At 38.6% G+C, this 21635-nt stretch overlaps 1 protein-coding gene across 8 annotated transcripts in view; it reads right to left on the minus strand.

The window, feature by feature from the left end:
- The window catches only part of dmxl2.L (Dmx-like 2 L homeolog), an 84118-nt gene extending 68388 nt beyond the window's left edge, over positions 1–15730 (minus strand). For 3 of the 8 annotated variants that reach the window (XM_018253088.2, XM_018253086.2, XM_018253087.2), the window contains exons 1-6: positions 15427–15728; positions 5821–5946; positions 5332–5406; positions 3198–3276; positions 1791–1944; positions 1–67 (exon numbers count right to left, since the gene is read on the minus strand). In XM_018253088.2, the coding sequence (XP_018108577.1) occupies positions 1–67; positions 1791–1944; positions 3198–3276; positions 5332–5406; positions 5821–5946; positions 15427–15513 (588 nt within the window). In that variant the 5' untranslated portion in view covers positions 15514–15728. Of the gene's footprint in view, positions 68–1790; positions 1945–3197; positions 3277–5331; positions 5407–5820; positions 5947–15426 lie in introns of all 8 variants that reach the window. The other 5 variants (XM_018253084.2, XM_018253080.2, XM_018253082.2 and 2 more) reach the window with 3 other exon arrangements.
- Between the last annotated feature and the right edge of the window lie 5905 nt (positions 15731–21635).

Raw genomic sequence — 21635 nt, forward strand, 5'->3', positions numbered from 1 at the left:
CTTTCCTGCTGTTGCAAAATATTCACCATCTGGGGACCATTTCATCAGATGCACAGAGACTGCAGTCCTATGAGCAAAATATAAATATTTAACTGTCCCAGAGTCTTTTTCCCAGTTATACAAATATGATAAAACAGATGCATACACATGTCCCATTTTCATGAAATGAACAAGTATTACTAAAAATACACATGTAAAATAAGATGTGGAATATTAAACTGATTTTACAGGAAAAAAAGATTAATAATATTAAAAGTACGGGGCTGCAACTCCTCTGTTTATGGAAGGCTTTTGGTAAATCTTGGACATTCTTTATAAAATATAAAGATAATCATGAGTTGCGAATACCGTGTAAAAATATATTCTGATAAAATTTTCTATTGTGAAAATGAAAATTTAGTATAAACTACGTCTATGAAATAAGAAACTTTCTAAACATAACCAATTAAATATTTAGTACCATTTATGTATTAAGTTTCTTTTCACTCTCCCCCTCTCAGCAATCTGTCTCTCTTCATACAGGAGATGGAGTCTGTTTTTGACTTACAGTTAGGTCTAATACACCCTTTGGGGAGTTGCACCCTTTGTCTTGAAGATGAATTAGAGCTCACACTTTCAAAATAACCATCTACTGTTCCTCTGCATGCAGGGCACGTGCCAGAGTCAGTTATATTGTTAGATTTTGTTTTTGATGGAGTTGGTTATTTGAATTAGCACTAAAACATTACGTGGGAAGGCAGCCCCCCTAAAGACATATTAGACCTACCTGTCAATCAAAATCTAACACAGACTGCTGCATAAGGGTAGGGACACACTGGGCGATTTGGGGAGTTTTAGTCGCCTGGCGACTAATCGCCGCGACTTTTCTCCCCGAATGCCTCCCCTCGCTCTGCGCCTGGCTAAAATGAAAAATCGCCTGCGCTAATCACACGCGGCGATTCGTTTTCCGAAGTCGCCCGAAGTTTCCTCGTGAGGCAACTTCGGGCGATTTCGGAAAACGAATCGCCGCGTGTGATTAGCGCAGGCGATTTTTCATTTTAGCCAGGCGCAGAGCGAGGGGAGGCATTCGGGGAGAAAAGTCGCGGCGATTAGTCGCCAGGCGACTAAAACTCCCCAAATCGCCCAGTGTGTCCCTACCCTAAAGAATGACAGGTTGCTGAGAGGGAGATACTGAAGATTAACTTGATTATTTCATAAATGGTACAGATTTTTTTTACTAACATAATGGGGCCCATTTACTTTGCTCGAGTGAAGGAATAGAATAAAAAAAACTTCGAATTTCGAATGTTTTTTTTTGGCTACTTCGACCTTCGAACGATTCGAACTAAAAATCGTTCGAATATTCAACCATTCGATAATCGAAGTACTATCCTTTTAAAAAAAACTTCGACCCCCTACTTCGCCACCTAAAACCTACCGAGGTGCAATGTTAGCCTCCTAGCAATTTTTTGGCCGAAGAAAAATCGTTCGATCAATGGATTAAAATCCTTCGAATCGAACGATTCGAAGGATTTAATTGTTCGATCAAACGATTTTTCATTCGATCGTTTGATCTAACTATTTGCGGTAAATCCTTCAACTTCGATATTCAAAGTCGAAGGATTTACATTCGGCAGTCGAATATCAAGGGTTAATTACCCATTGATATTCGACCATATGTAAATTTGCCCCAATGTGTCATTTATTGTAAAGAATGAGAATGTATGGAAGACAATTATCCATAATAAGTCATTTAAGCTCCACTAGAGATCATATTCACAAATGTAACTTTTCCTAATGTCTCAGCTTACTTGCATTGCCAGATACAATTCCAGTCGTTCAGGGAAGGCTGAACTTTATTCTCCATGACAGGGCTGTCCATATCATCTTCTTCCTCTTCTAGAATGTCACTTGATGGTGGGGCCCATAATTGTAAATAATCAGTAGCTGTTAACAACCGGTTACCTGCAGAAACGATTAAATAAACCAATGTGAAGCTACTTTATATTACAAGAAGTAGCAGTGTACATGCTCATTCTCATATATGGCCATCCATAGTAAAGGTGTATACAGGGGAATGTTATAAACATTGTTAGCAGAATGTACAAAACTAAAGAGAATAAAGTCACAAAAATATTGCACGGTGAGGCACAGTAGTCTTTTTTGCTGCTAAATAAAAACTTTCCTAGCAATACTGTATGTTTTCATACATTGCGTTTAGGTGTAAATATAATTTGCACAAAGGAAAAGCTGTTCTTAATGACTTATTATAGTGCACAAATGGGACTTCCTTTCACATTGTGAATTTAATAGCACTGTACTAGCATCCATAAAACATTTAAATTAAGCTCTAGCTTGCACTGAAACAGTTAAGGTCACTACAAAGATGGTATAATAAGTCTATTCAGCAAGGTCTTTGGAGCAGGTGGCTCTCTGAAGGCTGTTTTTCAAAAGCTGGTGGCCTGTGGTTATAGCATTGGAACTGGATGTCCCGGAAACAGAGCTATATTTTGTTTAAACCCCAGTCATATTAATTATCAGTATTGCATTACATGCTTGAAGGAAAAAGGGCATAGTAGATTCAAATGTTACAGTATTGATGCTGCTTAGTCTGCGATTACTCAGAACAAAAATATTACTTTATTATTATTAATGTACAGTATTTGTGATTTGCCAGCATTGTACCATGTGAATAAAAATCAGACTAGCAATGACTAACCTGCGAGTCATTTAGATGAGCAACGTAGGGAACAGAACACACAGCCTGTATCGGGGCTTAGCTGTACACCTTGGCACTTTCTGCACTGAGCACCAGAGTTTTCAACCAGTGCTCAATGCTCAGCAGGCACAGGGCACAAGTGCTCCCAGAATGAGCACAAAACCGGGGGATGCTCAGTCACCCCTTAGTGCTCTTGAAATTTTGACCCCTGGGGTCAAGTGGTTAAACGACAAAGAATGTAAAAGTTAGCAGCAGCAATATTTTTCTAGTGGCCAGCTTTCCACTGAATATATACTTTATATATGCAATTTATACAGTAAGCGATCAGATTAGTTCAATCAAACATAGTGGTTCACTTGGGAGGCAGTTTTTGTATTTTTGTCTCCTTTAAAGTGCAGTCGGGTCTGAACATTCAGGCTGCTATAGCTTAAGCAGCTTTAACAATAAAATGCCTGAACAATACTCCCACACAAAACAAACTGAATAAGAATAGATTTACCTTGAGGATCCCATGCTAAATTGTAAGTCACTGAACTCAGGAAAAACTGTCCTGTTCTGAGCCACTGCATTTTTAGCTGCTGTAAGAGAAGTTGGTTAATAAGAATAAGTTAGTGAAATGCACACTGATAATCTACATTCTATATCCGTCTGAGCTCTTGTGGATTCTGTAGCTGTTGAGCAATTATAACACTGCATTGCACAATACATACAGTAATATAGATGACTAATATTTTGTCAGTCCGACAACAAATATAAATTCCTTCTTCCCCACTGTCTTCATGCTAAAAAGACAGGCTTGCTGATGAATAGTATTCTTCCCCTATACTACCATTTCTCCAATTAGCAATAACTCTAAGCTCTTCGCAAACATAAGTCTGAATATCAGTGTACACCATTTCAGTATAAAGAAGATTTTGTATACAAGCACACTTGCATGGGGCCAATTTAACTTAATCTTCGCATCCCCAAAATTGAACTTTTTAGCTCTAAAAATCACCTAGTAGACTAAACCATGTGGACTCTAAACTATGATAAATTAGTTATTTATTAAAGTGTAAAAAGCACGAAAAACTGAAACAAAACTTCACCATCTAAAAGCTGGAGAGGTTATGTAGAAGTCAGTGTGAGCTGTGTTTTTTCAGATATAAATATTTTCTTTGCTTCAGGCTTTTAGAGGTTTTGTTTTTTTTGTTTGTAAGCCCACAAAAATTATCTTGAAAACAAGGATTTTGAGGTTCTTGTAGTCTTATTTGGATTTGATCCAAATTTTTATTTTAAACAAACTGCTATAGTTTTGAAATGTTGTCTGATATGGGATTTCAGCTGTTTGATAGTTTGGGGTTTGTTGTGTTTCATAATGTGCCAAATGTTTTCAATGGGTGACAGGTCTGGACTGCAGGCAAGCCAGGTTAGCACCAGGGCTCTGTTACTATGGAGCCAAGTTGTTGTGATACGTGCAGAATACGGTTTGGCATTGTCTTACTGAAATAAGCAAGACCTTCCCTGAAATAGAAGATGCTGTCTCAATGGCAGTTTATGTTGCTCCAAAACCTGAATCTATCATTCAGTATTAATGGTGCCTTCCTGGATGTGCAAGCTACCCATTCCATGTGCACTTATGCACCCCCTACCATCGCAGACAATGTTTTTTTCAACTGTGTGCTGATAACAAGTCAGATGGTCCTTCTCATCTTTAGCCCAGTGGATTCAATGTTCATGTTTTCCAAAAATAACAGAACAGAACAATTTTCCACTTTGCCTTATACCATCTTAAATAAACTTTGGTCCTGAAAAGGTGGTGTGTTTCTGTATTAAGTTGATATGTATATGATGTCTTCTTTGCACGGTAGAGTTCAAATTTGCATTTGTGGATGCAGCAAATAATTGATTTCACAGACAATGGTTTTGGGAAATATTTCCATATTGTGATTTCCACTACAAAATCATTTCTGTTTTTAATGATGGCCATCCAATATTGGCTTTCGGCCTTATCCTTTGAATACAAGATGTTTTAATGATATTATACCCTAGATGAAATCCCCTAATTGTTTGCAATTTTAGATTGAGGAACGTTAGTCTTAAATTGCTGCAATATTTGTCTGCACAGTGTGCATTAAAGGAGAAGGAAAGGCTAAAATGAAGTTAGCTTTATCAGAAAGGTCTATATAAACACACCAGTAAACCCTCACAGTAATGCTGCTCTGAGTCCTCTGTCAAAAGAAACACAGTATTTCTTTTATTGTGTAAAATGGGCTTCTGTATCAGACTTCCTGTCTTGGAGCTTTCCTTCTCCTTTAAGTGGTGTACCACTACCCATCTTTACTTTAAAGAGACCAAACCTCTGGCATGCTCTTTCTGTGCATTACACACTACAGTCTCTTGCTGCCTCTGTACTAACTTGTGGCTGTTATCAAATTAAAAATGAGTATAAATGTATTATTTATTAAAAATGGGTATTGCTGCCAGAGAGTAGAGGACCAGAAGTCAATCAGTCCATCATGGAAACTTGGTTAAACTTCGAGTTTTGTTCTACTTTAATCAAGCAATTATTTTTTGAAGGTATGTAGGCTTTCCTTGAGTAGGGGTTAATATATCAGATTTGTGAAATGATCATGAATAAGGGTAGCACTTACACTGTTTCGCTTGTGGGTGTTTATGTTTTCAAATGGTTCAAATATACATACAGTGTTTCCATATGATGCAGCAATCTAAAGGAAAAGAAAACAATTTCACAGTAAAACTTCATTTATTGGGAACTATACACAACTTTTATTTTGGTAGCAAGTTTTTCCCTGAGTAATGGAAAATGACAAAGAAGGAGGATTAGAGCAACAAAACTTTAATTTGAAGCAGATGCAAATCCAGGCCCTGTACTTTCAACTAAATTTTAAAATTACATATTTTAGTGAGTTAGGGCCACAATGTGCAAGTATGAGAAAAATCCCAGCTTTTCAAATATACATACACAAAGTGACATACCCAGAAAAAAACATTTGTAGCATGTACAGTACCTTGTGTATTAACAACGTTAAAAAAAAAGATTTAAAGAGCACTTTTTCTTTTCTGAATGCCTGATGTTTACAGGTAACATATGATGCATTAAAATGGTTAACCTTACTTACCCTGCCTTGCTGCTGGGAACACTCCACACAGCTAACTTGGATATTTCCATGTTTAGCACCAGGAATGATCTGTACACACTCAAAGTCATTAGCTAGTATGACAATGTCACACCCTGATCCATAGGCCTGAAATAAAACAAAACAACACCTTTAGTTCAAAACCGTGGAAAGATTTGATTTCATTATGCCATTTTATTCACTAAAGGCAAGCTGAAACAGAAACCTAGTGATATTAAGTTTGATGAAAATGAAAAGGGTTTGTGCTAAACATACCTTTTGCTGATTGTATTAATTATGATTATCTATTTTGTTTTATGTCTTGCTCTAAACAGAGCAAAATATGAAGCTAAACTAACATTTTATTTCCTGGTTCCAATAAGCACAGTCAAACAAATCAGCAGTCCATTAATAGGCCCTCCATATAAATGAACCCCTCGCTTTCCACAGTTGCATCCTGTTAGGGCTGCAGGGTCCCCTGAGGCGGTTTGGGGGACCCTAGGGCAGCCAGTCCAATATTGTGCCAATCCAATTCATGTTTGTAAGTAGTGACATGAATGGCATTCTCCTGTCAAGGGATAAAGAAAAAACAATGGCACACAGGAAGGTACAGACAGAAATGCCACGGACTTATTACTTAACATTGGACTTAGTACTTAAAGGGATTCAGTCATAATTTTTATGATGTAGTTTTTATTTCTAAATTACACTGTTTACATTGCAAATAATTCACTCAACAATATAAAATTTCATTCCTGAACCAGCAAGTGTATTATTTTTAGTTGTAATATTGGTGTGTAGGCAGCCATCTCATTTTGCCTGGTCATGTGCTTTCAGAAAGAGCCAGCACTTTAGGATGGAACTGCTTTCTGGCAGGCTGTTGTTTCTCCTACTCGATGTAACTGAATGTGTCACAGGGGGACCTGGATTTTACTATTGAGTGCTGTTCTTAGAGCTACCAGGCAGCTGTTATCTTGTGTTAAGTGATATCTGGTTACCTTCCCATTGTTCTGTTGTTAGGCTGCTGGGGGGGAGGGAGGAAGGGGGGGATATCACTCCAACTTGCAGTACAGCAGTAAAGACTGACAAAGTTTATCAGAGCACATGACTGGAGGCAGCTGGGAAACTGACAATATGTCTAGCCCCGTGAAGGCTTTGTCAGAGGCCTTTAACAAAGCCTTCACGGGCAAAACACGCAGACGCAGAGCTCTTTGCAAAACAATTTCTTGCTATGAATGAGACAAACAAATGCTGAGAGAGGGATAGTGAAGATAAATGTGATTATTTCAGAAATGATGCAGAATATTTAATTGATTGTATATAGAAAGTTTCTTATTTCAGTATGATGAAGCCAATATTAAATTTTCATTTTTGTGATGGTTTCCCTTTAATTTAAATTGGAGAAATATGGCTTTGAACATGGAAAATGTTAGATCAAATAATCATCTTTCATCACTTCAACAAGGACCTAAAAATATTTGTAGAGCAATTGAATTAGATGCACCAATGTTATTTTTATGCATTTTGTTTTGATTTCTTCTTCATAACAATATATGGAAATTATGCACATTTTGTTTTCCATCTGTGAAATCAAAGGCTCCCTAATTGGCAGATTGGCAATTCATTTTCTAAGCTCTTCAAGATTTATATTTCAGTTCTAGAATACCTTACGTCTCCTTTAAGATACAACAGAGGTTTTTTTTTACCACATTCTCCAAAAGATAAATAAGGCAGAACCTATTTACTGCATTCAATCAAGTTTTTTACATTCAGGGTTTTTCATAAATAAGCAAACATTCAAGTGAGTTCATTTGAGATACAAAAAAAACTTCACAAATTCAACCTTTGATAAATAACACCCTAATTCTTCATTAGTACTGATGACATTGACATAGGTATTGCGGCAATGCACATCACAGCAATATCCATCAGAACATTTTCAAAAAATTTTTTAGTTATTAAAACATTTGGTAAAATATAAGTCTCTGTTTTAAAGTAATGCTGGCATAATAAACATGATGTGATTTCCAGTATTATATTACACTGCATTTCACACTAAATTTCTATTTATAAACTTTTTTACATGTATTTATGAATCAATTTTTTGGTTTTAAAATTGTTCGTGAGTAGCCATTTCAGTTTATAATGCCAGCACAGCTTAATGCAAGTTCTTTCAGGGGTTCAATTCTTATCTCCCTGTCTTGCATGACATCGTTTTCTCTCATATTTATTCTGCTGGGTGTTTAAATCCGCTCAGGTTTTTTTACGCTTATTTATTATTACATTTTCCTGAAAATTTGCTTTGCTGTAAAAAAAAATCAAAAAAAATCAGATTTTCACGGATTTTCCATCCGATTATCACGGATTTCACGATTTTTCTGGAATTTCTGGAAAAAACGGCAGGGTTATTGCACAAAAACCCAGCGCACATCAAAAAATTCATTGGGACTTCTCCCAATGACTTAGATGCAAGTCTGAGATGCCTCATGAATTTTTCGTGATTTTTGCATATGTAGATAAATAAATAATCCCTTAAATGTATGGATTAATCTTTTTGCATTGCAGATGAATTCTGAGCTAATTTTGACCTGAATTATGCAGAAACCTACTTGACTTCAGATAACCTGCTATTTTAGAAGGGTAAAGGAGTGCATAGAGTGTCAGGACCCATTGCCTCTCACTGCATAAAATGTATTTGGGGCTAAAGCTTTCACTGTTTCTCACTGTATTTAATGTATTTGAGGTGTCAGTACTGTCTGCTTGTCACTGAAAATCTATTTCGGATGTGGGGATATTGTTTTTGGAAGTCAATTTACCATTATTTACAAGGGTATATATCTATATAACCTTCACTGTAGAGTTGATTAAAAAAAAAGGTAATGGTACCAGACAGTTTTCCAACAGTGTATTATAGCTAAAAGAGAAATGCATGAAGTTACCCGTGGCATAAACTGAAGGACACAGGAAATACAGACAATTATTGTCCCAAAAATGTGCATGAGAATATTTTAATTGTTTTTAATTTAATTGTTCTAGAAGGGTGGTGCAGTTTCTATTAGGCTGTGGCACATTAGGTGGTCACCAGCACCGAAAATACCCAGGTACCACGACTAATAATAGTAAATGAAAAGCAACTTGAGTGAAAAACATGAAGCAGTAAAAGGGCACTGCTCTGAGTGCATCCGCCACAGCACATTTTGTATTATCAGAAGCTCTACAGGCAGACCGAGGCATTTAATTATGGCTGGGTCAAACCTCCCATCACCTCATGTGCTGTAGTTCTTAGAGCAATGGCAGATGGGGCATTTTGTCACAATAAAGAACCTGGAAATACCTTTGTTCCACATTTTTGCACAATTACCAGAGTCACTTTTAAGAGAATTATGAAAAGATATTTTTAGGTGCCTTGTTGCACACAGGGAATGCATTTTTCCAGGGGTGACAAAGAGGCCCTTATGCAATTGCGGCATGGAAAGTTCTGCCCGATTCTTCATTTTTTAAAACAAGGGATGATTTCTGCACTATACCATTTTCAAAACTGGATTTCAGTGCAGATCATTGTGCCTTTTGGGGAAAAAAAAACAAAACACAAAATCAGTACCCCCCAGTGATGATCACTTTTTATATTAAAAAGTGTATACTTGTGGTCTGTTTACATGATGTATGTTTATTGTGTCCTGCAAAGTTCATGGACGCACCAAATGTAGGATTTGGTTTGGGATATGGGCAAATTAAGGAGCACATTTCTGCCAAGAAGTCACAATGGAAAGCAAATTACATCCACAGCCCTTTGGTACCTTGGGGTTATAAGATCAATATCTGAATGCCTTGATCAAATATCAATCAGGAAGACAACTGTTTTAGGCCTTTCAAACAGACTTATGTATTGCCAATTCAGGCAAGTGAGGCTGAGTAGGTAATAGCACGCAGTAGTAATATCCATTAATGCAAGTGTTGTGCTTGTTTTAATCTTTATTTTATAAATTTATCATATTGTATGTATCTGCTGTCTTTGATGATAGAACACTTTCCTTCTAACAAATAGTCTGCATGTTTATTTCTTCTCCCACCCTATACTAAGCACAATTCTTTATAATATATTCAGGGTTGGCTTCTAAGGAAACATATACATGCATGGAGCCTTTTGTTCAGAATGCTCGGGACCTGGGGCTTCCCATAACTTGTCTGCTTAAAATTATTTAAACATTATAAAACTCAATGTATTTCAGTTGCATCCAATAAGAATTAATTGAGAAATAATTCCAAATAGTTTTCTATTGTATTTGTCAAGAAAATTAAAATTTAATTCCGCTATATAAATTATTCAGTCTTGGAATTCACAATCACAGCAAGCAGGCAGCAGCCACATTGTGGACACTTATCAAGGCAAGCTTTGCATCATCCAAAAATATTGTTTAGTGCCAGAATGGGGGACCTGATGACTATGCCCATGCACTGGTTACATGGTGAGGAGGAAGAGGAACTGTGGTGAGGGCAGTGACATCTAGGAATTTCTAAATGGTATTTGTCTGCTCTGCCTCTATGCCTTAGGCATACAGGTGGGGCAGGCAATATATGAAAACAAAAATATACTCATGCAGTTTGCATTAGACTTAAGATTGACCTAAATACAAATATATATGGTTCAGCAATTGACAGTTTTAACAGAGTATACAGGGAACCCATTTGATCACTTAGTCATACAGTCTGCTAGGTAAGAACATTCTGCTGATGTCTCAGAAATGACCGTGTTGAAGGGCATTAATTGACAAAAAGTCACAGGGGCCACATCTAACTCTCACTCCCCATTTTATGAATTTGCTTGACCCGTGGGCTAAATCAGTGTAATTTATGCACCAAAACAGAGTTGTGGGAAAATAATTGCTCTACTTTTCCGCACAGGAAGATAACATATTCTTGTTTACCTATAAAAGTGTAAGATTCTATTCGAATCAGGCTTAAAACGGAACAAAATGTAATCTATTAATATAACAGTTTACTCCCATGGCCAAATTTTATAAAGACAGGAGAAATATATTTGGATTTACCCAGCATAAACTTCCAGTCAAAGCTACTCAATGAAAAGGGAGTACTGTAAACTTTACTAAAAGGGGACATTTACAGTTTGTGCCATTTCATTGTACACAACTAAAAATAGAAGGAATGTACCTTAAACAGATACCTTTTGCACAGCTTTACTGAAAAGTTCCCCAAAAACCCTACAAGCACTAGCCAGCCGTTCCACTTGCTGCTGGCTGTTTTCTCAGGCTGTTCAGGAGAGCTGGCACACTGCGCTGCAGAAGTCTGTATATATGGCCATATGTGGGCAGGCTAACTGGTAGGCAGACTAAAATATCAATATGCACTGATGGGTCCATCTCCTGATAGGTCAACCTAGGGACTACACATGCACAGCCATTTTTGCATTTCTAATCAATCCAAATCCATATTTGCAGCCAACCTTTATGCACTGTTCATGCAACTCCATAAAATAACGGCAGAGAACTGTGAATTTGTCATACTTTTCTGGTGATAATGAAAAGGTTACCCCAATTTTCATTTTAATACCACTTTTGAGAATTCCTCCCTTGATAGATCCCAGACAAAACGTTATGCCAAAATACCTAGATAAAAATAACATGTACCATAATCTTTTGTTTTTTTGCATAGCCAAAGAGAATATCATTTTGAGCAACTTTCCAATAAACAGGGAAACCTCAATTTTATATCCCCTGATTAAGTTTTCCCACCAGTCCCACCAATTCATAATGCATTTCAATGGGTGCTGTTCCCGATTTTACACCAAAACTTTGTCCTGATGTTCTCAATAATTGCTGTTATTTATTATGTTATTATTAGTGAAATAAGGAGGTTTAAAATACTAACCAGATGCATAATTTGCCATGGTTCTGATTGTAAATAGCCATTCCAATTAGTCTGCACCTCATACAGTCATGTACACATCACTTATTGCTTTAGTTTGTGTATGTGACTGTCAAAGAAAGAGGTCTTGCACATGCCCCCCATAGTTTAGCATTAATGCTGAAACGCTTAACCCTTGTGATTAACACAGTGAATATCGCATTTCATTTTTATTGTATTAAAACAGACTCCTGTACTTTTCTGTCTTCTGGCTTAAAGACATTTCTCTGATTTTACATTTCCCAAATTGTATACAATGTTATCCTCACCCCCACAAAAACATAAAATGTCAATATAACTGTACATCAGTTACACATTTTCCGTGGTTTTGTAAATACAATTGGTATTTGTCTGGCTGTTTACATTATCTTCACTACTGGCTCTGACCCCTGAAACAATGTTGCAATCTAAACGATTATAGTTGCTTAAAAGATCTGACCGGTCTCATGTTACACTGTTTTGAGAGTCCGAGTCGGACACAAAAAACAGGCAGGGATAACAAATACTTCAATTGCAATTAACAAGTAATGACATTAACAAATCAGTTGAAAATGTTTCACACACAAATACAAAAGTTGTTTATTTCTTTCAATATGCAAGTAAGTAGTTTTAAGCGGCGTCACCCACTTAAAGTCACATTTCCAAACTGGCACGCCTGCTCTCACTCTGGTAGGGCAACTACAAAACCGTCACACAAATAGAATTGCACAAGTGCAAAGTGCTACAGAATATGATGGTGCAATATGAATAAAGGAGAATATGTGTATCAATGGGAGGAAATACAAAAGCACAGAGATGGCATCAATGGACAAACATTTACATGGAACCTCTGCTTTCAGCTGCTCACTGCTAAGAACATTCTGTGAATAGAAAAGACTGAAATCTATAAGCAGCTGAAACTCCCTTTGCTTTCTTGCAACCTAGTTTCTGATGTCAGTGGTTGGGAAACCTGATCTTATGCAATACCAAAGCGACATAAACAAACGGGCAGCACCACCAGAGCTCTGATCCTCTTTACCTGATGCACAATGCCTTTGCAGATATTATCACTCTGCACACCCATCCCCCTTTCCAAGCATCCTGTATCCATGACTGAGTACATCCTAAACCCTTTCAGTGCTGCATCAGGCCTACCAATATATTACCTATAAGGATTCCCTTTGGGTGCTTACACTAAGAGGCCCCGGAGTAAAGGAATAATAAGGATTCTCGATCAATAACACACACGTGGATGTGACAGCTGCAAGGGATAATCTAGACACCGTCAAACTGCTGTTAGCCTGCTGGACTACAACCCCCAGCATCACCCACAATAGTTTAGACAGCCTAGAAAGTAACAGTTGAGGAGTGCAATCTATAGATAAAAGCACTGCGTATCTTGACAGCGCTATATAAATAAATGATGATGATGATGATTGTCTGCCGATAGCTGACAGTGATGGGCCGAGACATTTAAAAGGACTCTTTTCTACACAAATGGATGCTGCTGCTAGCATGAACATGTTGTGCAGCCACAGGGGCGGATTTCAGCCGAGGGCACCCAGAGGCCAGGGTCCTCCGGCACCCGTTCTCTCTCTGAAGATTGCGCGCACATGCGCATACTTTCTGACTGGAGCGCAAAGAGTCTAGTGCTTAGTGCTCCAGGATCTAGCATAATTACCCAGCGGCTGGGCGGCATGCCACCCCTTAATTTATGCCGCCCTAGGTCCGGGCCTTTGCGGCCTTGCCGCAAATCCAGTCCTGTGCAACCAACAAATATCTTACACAGTGTTCACAGGCAAGTAAGCTGTGCATAGATTAAATTTATAGAAGCAGCTATAGGTATTGAGCTTCAAAAAAAATGTAAAAACCGGTTCCAAATGCAGTTAGCTACATGCACTGACTGTATATACACCAGCGCTTCCGCACATTCTTTTTTTTTTGATAACGGCTAAGGGGGGAATGTAATAAAGCTATATTAAAGTCGCACAAAGCAAAAGTTTGTTCGCGCAAAGGCATAACTTTTCGCATTGCGAATAGTTTTTCCGTTACCGACTTTTATTACATTCCCCCGAAAGAGTGTTACCCGAAACGTTAGCTTTTTACTCCAGTAAACACCAGAATTGTTGCATTAAGTCCTGTGAGTGCGATCCTCTGTCTACATTATATATATATATATATATATATATATATATATATATATATATATATATATATATATATATATATATATATATATATATATATATATACACACACACATATATCAGTAAGGAGAAGCACTCACCTAACAGGTCCAACAGCGTGCCAGAGCGCAGGTAAAAAAGTTCACTTGTCAGGATTCCATACAAAAAGATTTATTGAACAAATTCAAACGTTTCAATCACTCAATGGTGATCTTCTTACTTTCTCCAATACATTTTTTTGCATGTAATCCTGATGAGTGAGGTGCACTGCCCTGTATATTACATACAATAAAAACTAAAAAAAACAAAGCCCTACACCTTGAGCAGATGCAGCAGTGTCTGCATCCATCCATCATTCCCACCCAGACCATGGGGCAAACTTACTACCTGGCGAAAATTCGCCAGCAACGGCTTTACAGCCATCGCAACACTTTGCCAGGCGGCACTTCGCTAGAGGTCTTGAGCTGAGGCTAATTTGCATACGGCGAAATTTAAAGTTAAATGGACCTCTTTATGTTACCTGCTGCATCTAATACATTACATTTACACTGATAACTAAAGATGCCAACCCTAATAAAGTCAATTGAGTTGTTATAATGCCCTACACAAAAGCCCACTGTAAAATAATGTTATAAAATGTATGGGGGCAACCGGTTACACAAAAAAAAATGTTTAAACACTTTTGCGGCCTATCACCCTGAAAAAAGGAAAAGACGCCAAAAACTGAAGTTTTTGCTCTCAAAATATATGATGTACGTAACTAAAGATTGAGGAAGATCTATGCACTCCATTGCACTGGTCTGAGCTGGCGAAGGCAAGTCCGGCGAAAGAGGTAACATTCAGTAAAATCCAAATTTTAGTGAATTTGCGGAGTAACATAAATTCGCCAGAGCGAAAAGTCGCCTGGCGTTAGAGTGCAAATCACCGCTAGCGTCTGTCTCCTTCACTGGTTAAATGATTCCTGCGTAAATCGGCAAAGCTGACGAATCATCGCTAGCGTTAGTCACTTTGCCCTTTGTAAATCTGCCCTCATGTGTTTTGGTGTAAAATAAAAGACAAAGTCCAAAGGAGTCCACCCCAACACAAACACACACGGACGTGTGACATTCATGCATTTGTGCAACACAATTGCCCGTCCAGATGATCTCTGACCTCTAGCATCTGCCCTACAGTTCTGACAGCGATGGATTAAGGAGGGTTTTCCCAAGCGGCTGCACTAGAATAGATTTAACAAACAGATGGCACTGAACAGAAATGTTCCAGTGGATGAGTAAGTCAATTAGGTACATCCAGGTGGGTGGGAAAGCACAATGTCAGTGTAGATGTAGCACGATGGGTATCCAGGGTCTGCGCCCCCCTATGTTACTGCTGAACTACAATACCCAGCAGCCACACAATGCTAAAAGGAGAGGAATGTTGAGAGCTGCGGTTCATCTAGAGATATATAGTCAATGTAATTCTATTATAAAAGCCAGGAAGACTGATGCTTTGAAAGACTTGGGGATGTTCATGTGCGACTTACCGTGAATGGAATGTCATTAACGCTGCCCACTGAATAGCAGTTGTCCCCCGGGTTGACCGCCCCGGTTAGCACCTGGTGTAAATGCATGGTCCGTCCCTGCTGGGATCACTTAGGGGTGCATGCCGCCCAACAGATTTTCCCGGTACAGTCCCGATTTGTTTTAAACAAAAGCCGCAGTCCCCGATCCCTGCTTAAACGTCCCGCAACACCAATAATGTCCAGCTCCTTGGCTGCGCCTGGCTGACAGCTAATCCTAACATCACAAAGTCACATCTCGCGAGACGGCGGCGTCACGACTACACGTTTAAAAGCGCAGTAACACAGCACATAGCCGCATTGGGGGTTTCGTGACGAGAAAGGACATAGGGCGCGCTATGATAAGCTTCTAGGAACAGACTATGGGTGGGCACGGCAGACTGGGAGTGTCTCGTCACATTTTTTCCTCTGCTCGCAGTTACTAGGGAGTTTTTTTCCCTCTGCTCTGTGTTTTAGGATGGATTTTTTTTTTTTTGTGATGGTTGCTAGGCGTGTCTTTTTTCACTAGAATCTCCGCTAGTGACAGAAATGTATTGTTTTTGCTGCTCACTAGTAGATTTATACTTATGGCAGGTAGTGATGGGCAAATCTGTGTCGTTTCGCTTCGTCGAAAAATTCACAAATTTACAGTGAAATTTGGAAAACGTTGAAAAATTAATGAAACACATTGGCCGTCAACAGGGCCGGAACTAGGTGTAGGCAGAGTAGTCACGTGCCTAGGGTGCAAAGCTTGAAGGGCGCCAGGCACTTCCTTGCACTTCCTTTCACTACTGGCTTAGGGTTGCCACCTTACCTTTTTCTAATTTTACCGGCTGGTGGGGGGCGGGAACAAAAAGGGGTGGATCTATGATGTAAAAAGAGGCGGGCCATGGTGCAGAGCTGTGTGATACCAAAAGGGGCGTGGCTATGATGTAAAAAGGGGCGGGCTGCGCCATGGAGCTGTGAAGACAGGACAAAAGCTTTACAGGGGAATTGGGGACGGGCCGAGGGGGTCTCTTTAAGGGTATTACAAATTTACCGGCAGCTACATTGCCGGTAAATTTGTAATACAGGCCCCGGCCTTGGCAGGTGTTTTACCGGCTAGGCCAGTAAAATACCGGCCGGGTGCCAACCCTACCCGGGCTTCAGAATCCGGCATGTTGCGGTGCGCCTACAATTTGAGTGAGTGACGCGTGGATTAGCGCACATGCTTGCGCTCACGTAGTGGCACACAGCCGAGGGGCGATGTGGCCAGCTGGGTTGCCTGGGTCGCTCCAACTGACGCATGTCAATTTTGATGCGTGCGTCAGTTTTTATAAGCATGACTATTTGGTCGAAATGCATTAAAGTCTATTGGCGTCCAAATAATTTTGACGCGCGTAAATTGTTTTTTTTTTACATGCTGTATTTTTCGCCCGCGAATTGTCTCCTCAGTTTCGTGAATTAATGCGCTTGCGGCGAAACGCGGAAATTCGTGTCTGGCGAATTTATTCGCTGATCAATAATGCCAGGGGATATAAAAACCTACTGGTTACCAACAATACAGACACTGCCCTTGCCTCTGCTCTTAATAGTTAAGAGTACGATTTTAATTTCATATATTTAGAAAGTGTCTTATTTCAGTATGATGACGTTTACAGTATAATACATTTTCATTTTTTCAATAGTTCCTATCAGGTCTGGACTGGGAGTCAAAATAGGCCCGGGCATTTGAAGTACACAGAGGCTCAAACATCCCCAAACCAGCCCACTGTATGGTAACTTTCACAGCAGCCCCTCTGGCATTTGCCAGAACCCACAGATTGCCAGTCTGGGCCTGGTTCCTATTAAAGTAATCTTTATTGTTCTTGAGGACCGACCAGACTCTACAATTGGTGAAGCTGACCAAAAGTAATCTTTTACTCTTTATTTACTCTGCGCCTAACTCCAAAGTTTGCAGGTTCCCTGTTAGTTCCTCAGCAGAATGAGCAATGGTGAAGAACAGTGAAGGCAGGGATTTCCCCTGTTTCACAGAAGAATTAGCACCACACCAGCTGTCACTCGTGGTTACCCATAAACAGACTCCCAGTTATGTTGAGTTTTGGTTCAGTGTTTTATGTGAGGACTTGGGCAGAATCTTTTTTTTTTTTCAAAATATTTTTATTAAACAAAAAGGAAAACATCACCATAAAAGTGTACAGTATTTTCACATTTGGCATAATATAGCACAATATACAGAAGAAAACAGTATTGTATAGGACACATATGAAAGTCTTCTCCAATTAACAATCACTCAGAAAGTGTAATCCCGCACCTGGAAATCAAATGGCATAGTGTACACAATAATCTGGAAGTGATGAAAAATGAGAAACATAAAACTCAATATAGCTATACACACAAATGAGTTTCAGCACAGCAGCAGCAACATCTCAGATACAGGACACCCCAAGCAGACATAACAAAGTGGTATGAACATCCTAGTACGATATGGTTGGGTAAATAAGGAAGGAAGCATGAGTGGCAAAATATGTTAACCAGAAAGTACCTCCTGGGCTATATCCCAATTGCCCCAAATGCTATTAAAGCGGTCAATTGTGTCACTACGTAAAGCTGTTAAAAAGTCCATCCGTCTGACATATCGAATCCGATTTAACAACTCTTGTTCAGAAGGTGGGGATGTTTGGGCAGAATTTTTCACTATTCAGGGACAAAGTATGGACTAAAAAACGAGAATATAATGGGTGAAATTGACCAAAAGTTATTAGACTTTTTTTTAACTTTGTAAGAGTATCTCAGTTTTTTTTATGTAACAACTATAGCCAGATAATTTAAAGGGATACTGTCATGGGAAAAAAAAAGATTTCAAAATTAATCAGTTAATAGTGCTGCTCCATCTGATAAACTTCAATCACTATTTACTGCAAGTTGGAGTGATATCACCCCCCTCTTCCCCCCCCCCCCAGCAGCCAAACAAAAGAACAATGGGAAGGTAACCAGATAACAGCTCCCTAACACAAGATAACAGCTGCCTGGTAGATCTAAGAACAGCACTCAATAGTAAAAACCCATGTCCCACTGAGACACATTCAGTTACATTGAGATGAAAAAACAGCAGCCTGCCAGAAAGCATTTCTCTCCTAAAGTGCAGGCACAAGTCACATGACCAGGGGCAGCTGGGAAATAAACAAAATGTCAAGCCCCGTGTCAAATTTCAAAATTGAATATAAAAAAATCTGTTTGCTCTTTTGAGAAATGGATTTCAGTGCAAAATTCTGCTGGGGCAGCACTATTAACTAGTTCATTTTGAAACAAATTTTTTTCCTATGAGAGTATCCCTTTAAGTACAAAAAAGGGTGACTTTAGGAAAATGGGACAGTAATCTACTGTCATTTTTAGTTTTTAGTCTTTTTTTCGTGTTGGAGGGTCCTAGTGTTTGTTAAGGTGGCCATTACCGGGCAGATTAAAGCTACCGATAATGTTCCTTTAGACTGATCTTCCATGTGTGGGGGCTTCCGAAGGGTCTCCCCGATCGATATCAGGCCAAAAACTGTCCAGATATCGATTGGGCAAGTTTGATATTTCTTGCAATCAAGGACTGGATTGGCTAATTGATGCGGTCCTACGAGCCGTTGGTTCCCATTCTCTTCCTTGTAATCTGATTGTTCTGCCCGATATCGCCCTGCCGTTGGTGGGCATATTGGGGAAAGATCCTCTCGTTTGGCGACATCGGCAAACGAGTGTATCTTATCATGTAAGGCCACCCTTATGCAAACATGTTCCAGATTATCTCAATGTAGGAATACAATCGCAATTTGTCATTTTTTTGCACTAGGGATGCACCGAATCCACTATTTTGGATTCGGCCGAACCCCCGAATCCTATGTGAAAGATTCGGCCGAATACCGAACAGAATCCTAATTTGCATATGCTAAATAGAGGTTGGAAGGGGAAAACATGTTTTACTTGCATATGGTAGAAATCCGAATGCATCTGAAAAAGGCCAAATCCTGGCCGAATCCCGAACCGAATCCTGGATTCGGTGCATCCCTACTTTGCACACTACATTGTGTAAATAGTTGAAGGCTATGTTTGTTTATATGAAATGATTTTGCTTTTAGACCTAACGCATTAGGGATGCAGAAGTAAAGAGATATGACACCAATGGTTGCCCAACTATAATTTTTTTCTTTCCATTCAAATGCCTCACAAGAGCACATAACATATTACAAGTCCACTAACTCTTAAATAACCCAATAGTTTCAAAATTAATGGTTGCAAAAGATGGTTCATAAGTTCAAACAGGGGTTCACCTGAAGACACCAAACCCTGCTATAATAGAGTGTCCTTTAGGGGACTCTCTATTGTATGTAAGAGGAAGATGGAACATTTTTGCAAATAGGGTGAATTACTTTGAGATAGTCTGCAGTATCAATTCTCCGTGATTGTTCACTAGAATTATCTATTTCTTTTTAAAACGTTTTTATTTTCTCTCTCAGGGTTTTTCAGTAGTTTAGGGGCCGATTCACTAACTTCGAGTGAAGGATTCGAAGGTAAAAAACTTTTTTTGGGCTACTTCGACCATCGAATGGGCTACTTACAAGTCCAATTATCCTTCGATCGTTCGATCGAACTATCTGCGCTAAATCCTTCGACTTCGAATTTCGAATGTTTTTTTTTGGCTACTTCGACCATGGAATTGGCTACTTCGACCTTCGACTACGACTTTGAATCGAACGATTCGAACTAAAAATTGTTTGACTATTCGACCATTTAATAGTCGAAGTACTGTCTCTTTAAAAAAAACTTCAACCCCCTACTTCGCCACCTAAAACCTACCAAACCTCAATGTTAGCCTATGGGGAAGGTCCCCATAGGCTTTCTAAGCTTTTTTTGGTCGTATAAAAATCGTTTGATCGATGGATTACAATCCTTCGATTCGTTCGATTCAAAGGATTTAATCGTTCGATCAAACTAATTGCGGTAAATCCTTCGACTTCGATTTACCTTCGACAATCGAATATCGAGGGTTAATTAACCCTCGATATTCGACCCTATGTAAATGTGCCCCGTGGTGTATCCACTCTCCCTGCTCACTTCTGGTTCTGTATAATGTGGGGATCCACAGAATTCATAGGCTATATATCCATATTTAAATACTAAAACACAATTAAAATAGTATGTTAGATCTGTGTACAATTTCTATAAAATAATTTCAAAACTGCTCAAACACTAAGGGGCAGATTTATCAAAGGTCGAGGTGAATTTTCGAATTAAGAAAATTCGAATTTCGAGCTATTTTTTTGTGTACTTCAACTAGAGAATAGTCCAAATTCGATTTGAATTTGAAAAAAACTAAAAAATTTGAATATCAAATTCATCATATACTGTCTCTTTAAAAATTCTACTTAGACCATTCTCAATCTAAAACCTGACGAAATTGCTGTTTTAGCCTATGGGGGACCTCCTAGAACCTATTTGGAGTCAATTGGTGGACTTTGAAAAATCAAAGTTTTTTTTGGGAAAAACTTTGAATCAAATTCGATCAAATGCGCTATTTCTTTGATTCGTATGATTCAAATTCGGCAAAATACAGACCTGTTTGATCGCAAATGGACCTTCGACTTAATTTCGGTTGGTCATTTTGAATTTCGAAGTTCGACCCTTGATAAATATGCCCCTTACTATAAATGCCCTTTATTATGTCCTTGTATAACTTCTATTTTTGAAAATGGATATTGTACTTTTTTACCATTCCTGAAATTTAGTATTTTCCTAATTTGAGTATTATTGCTAAACTTCTAAATAAAAAAGGTTTATATTATAAATTCCTTATCAAAACACAGGTCTGTTTCTGGAAAGCATGTAAGGAATAATTTTACTGGTTATACGTATATTGTACACCTGTAAACTCTAAACAGTTGCTAACCAAAAATAATAGGCAACAGATTGTAGGGGACGATATAGGAGCACATTTATCAAAATTCAAGTTTGGAGAAAAAACATGGATTCAGGGAAAAAACGATGACAAATCTGTGTGCCTTTTTTTTTCAGGTTAAAGAGCCAGTACAGGTATAGGGGCACATTTACCAAATTGTGAATCATTTGTACACTTTTTCAAGATAAGTGTGTGGCGTAAATGTTCACTTTTACCCTTTATTAAATATGCCATAATAAAACAGAATATAATAACACAGTAAGTTAGGTTGAAAGAAGAC

Source organism: Xenopus laevis, chromosome 3L, assembly GCF_017654675.1.
Source record: "Xenopus laevis strain J_2021 chromosome 3L, Xenopus_laevis_v10.1, whole genome shotgun sequence".
Classification (NCBI taxonomy): domain Eukaryota; kingdom Metazoa; phylum Chordata; class Amphibia; order Anura; family Pipidae; genus Xenopus; species Xenopus laevis.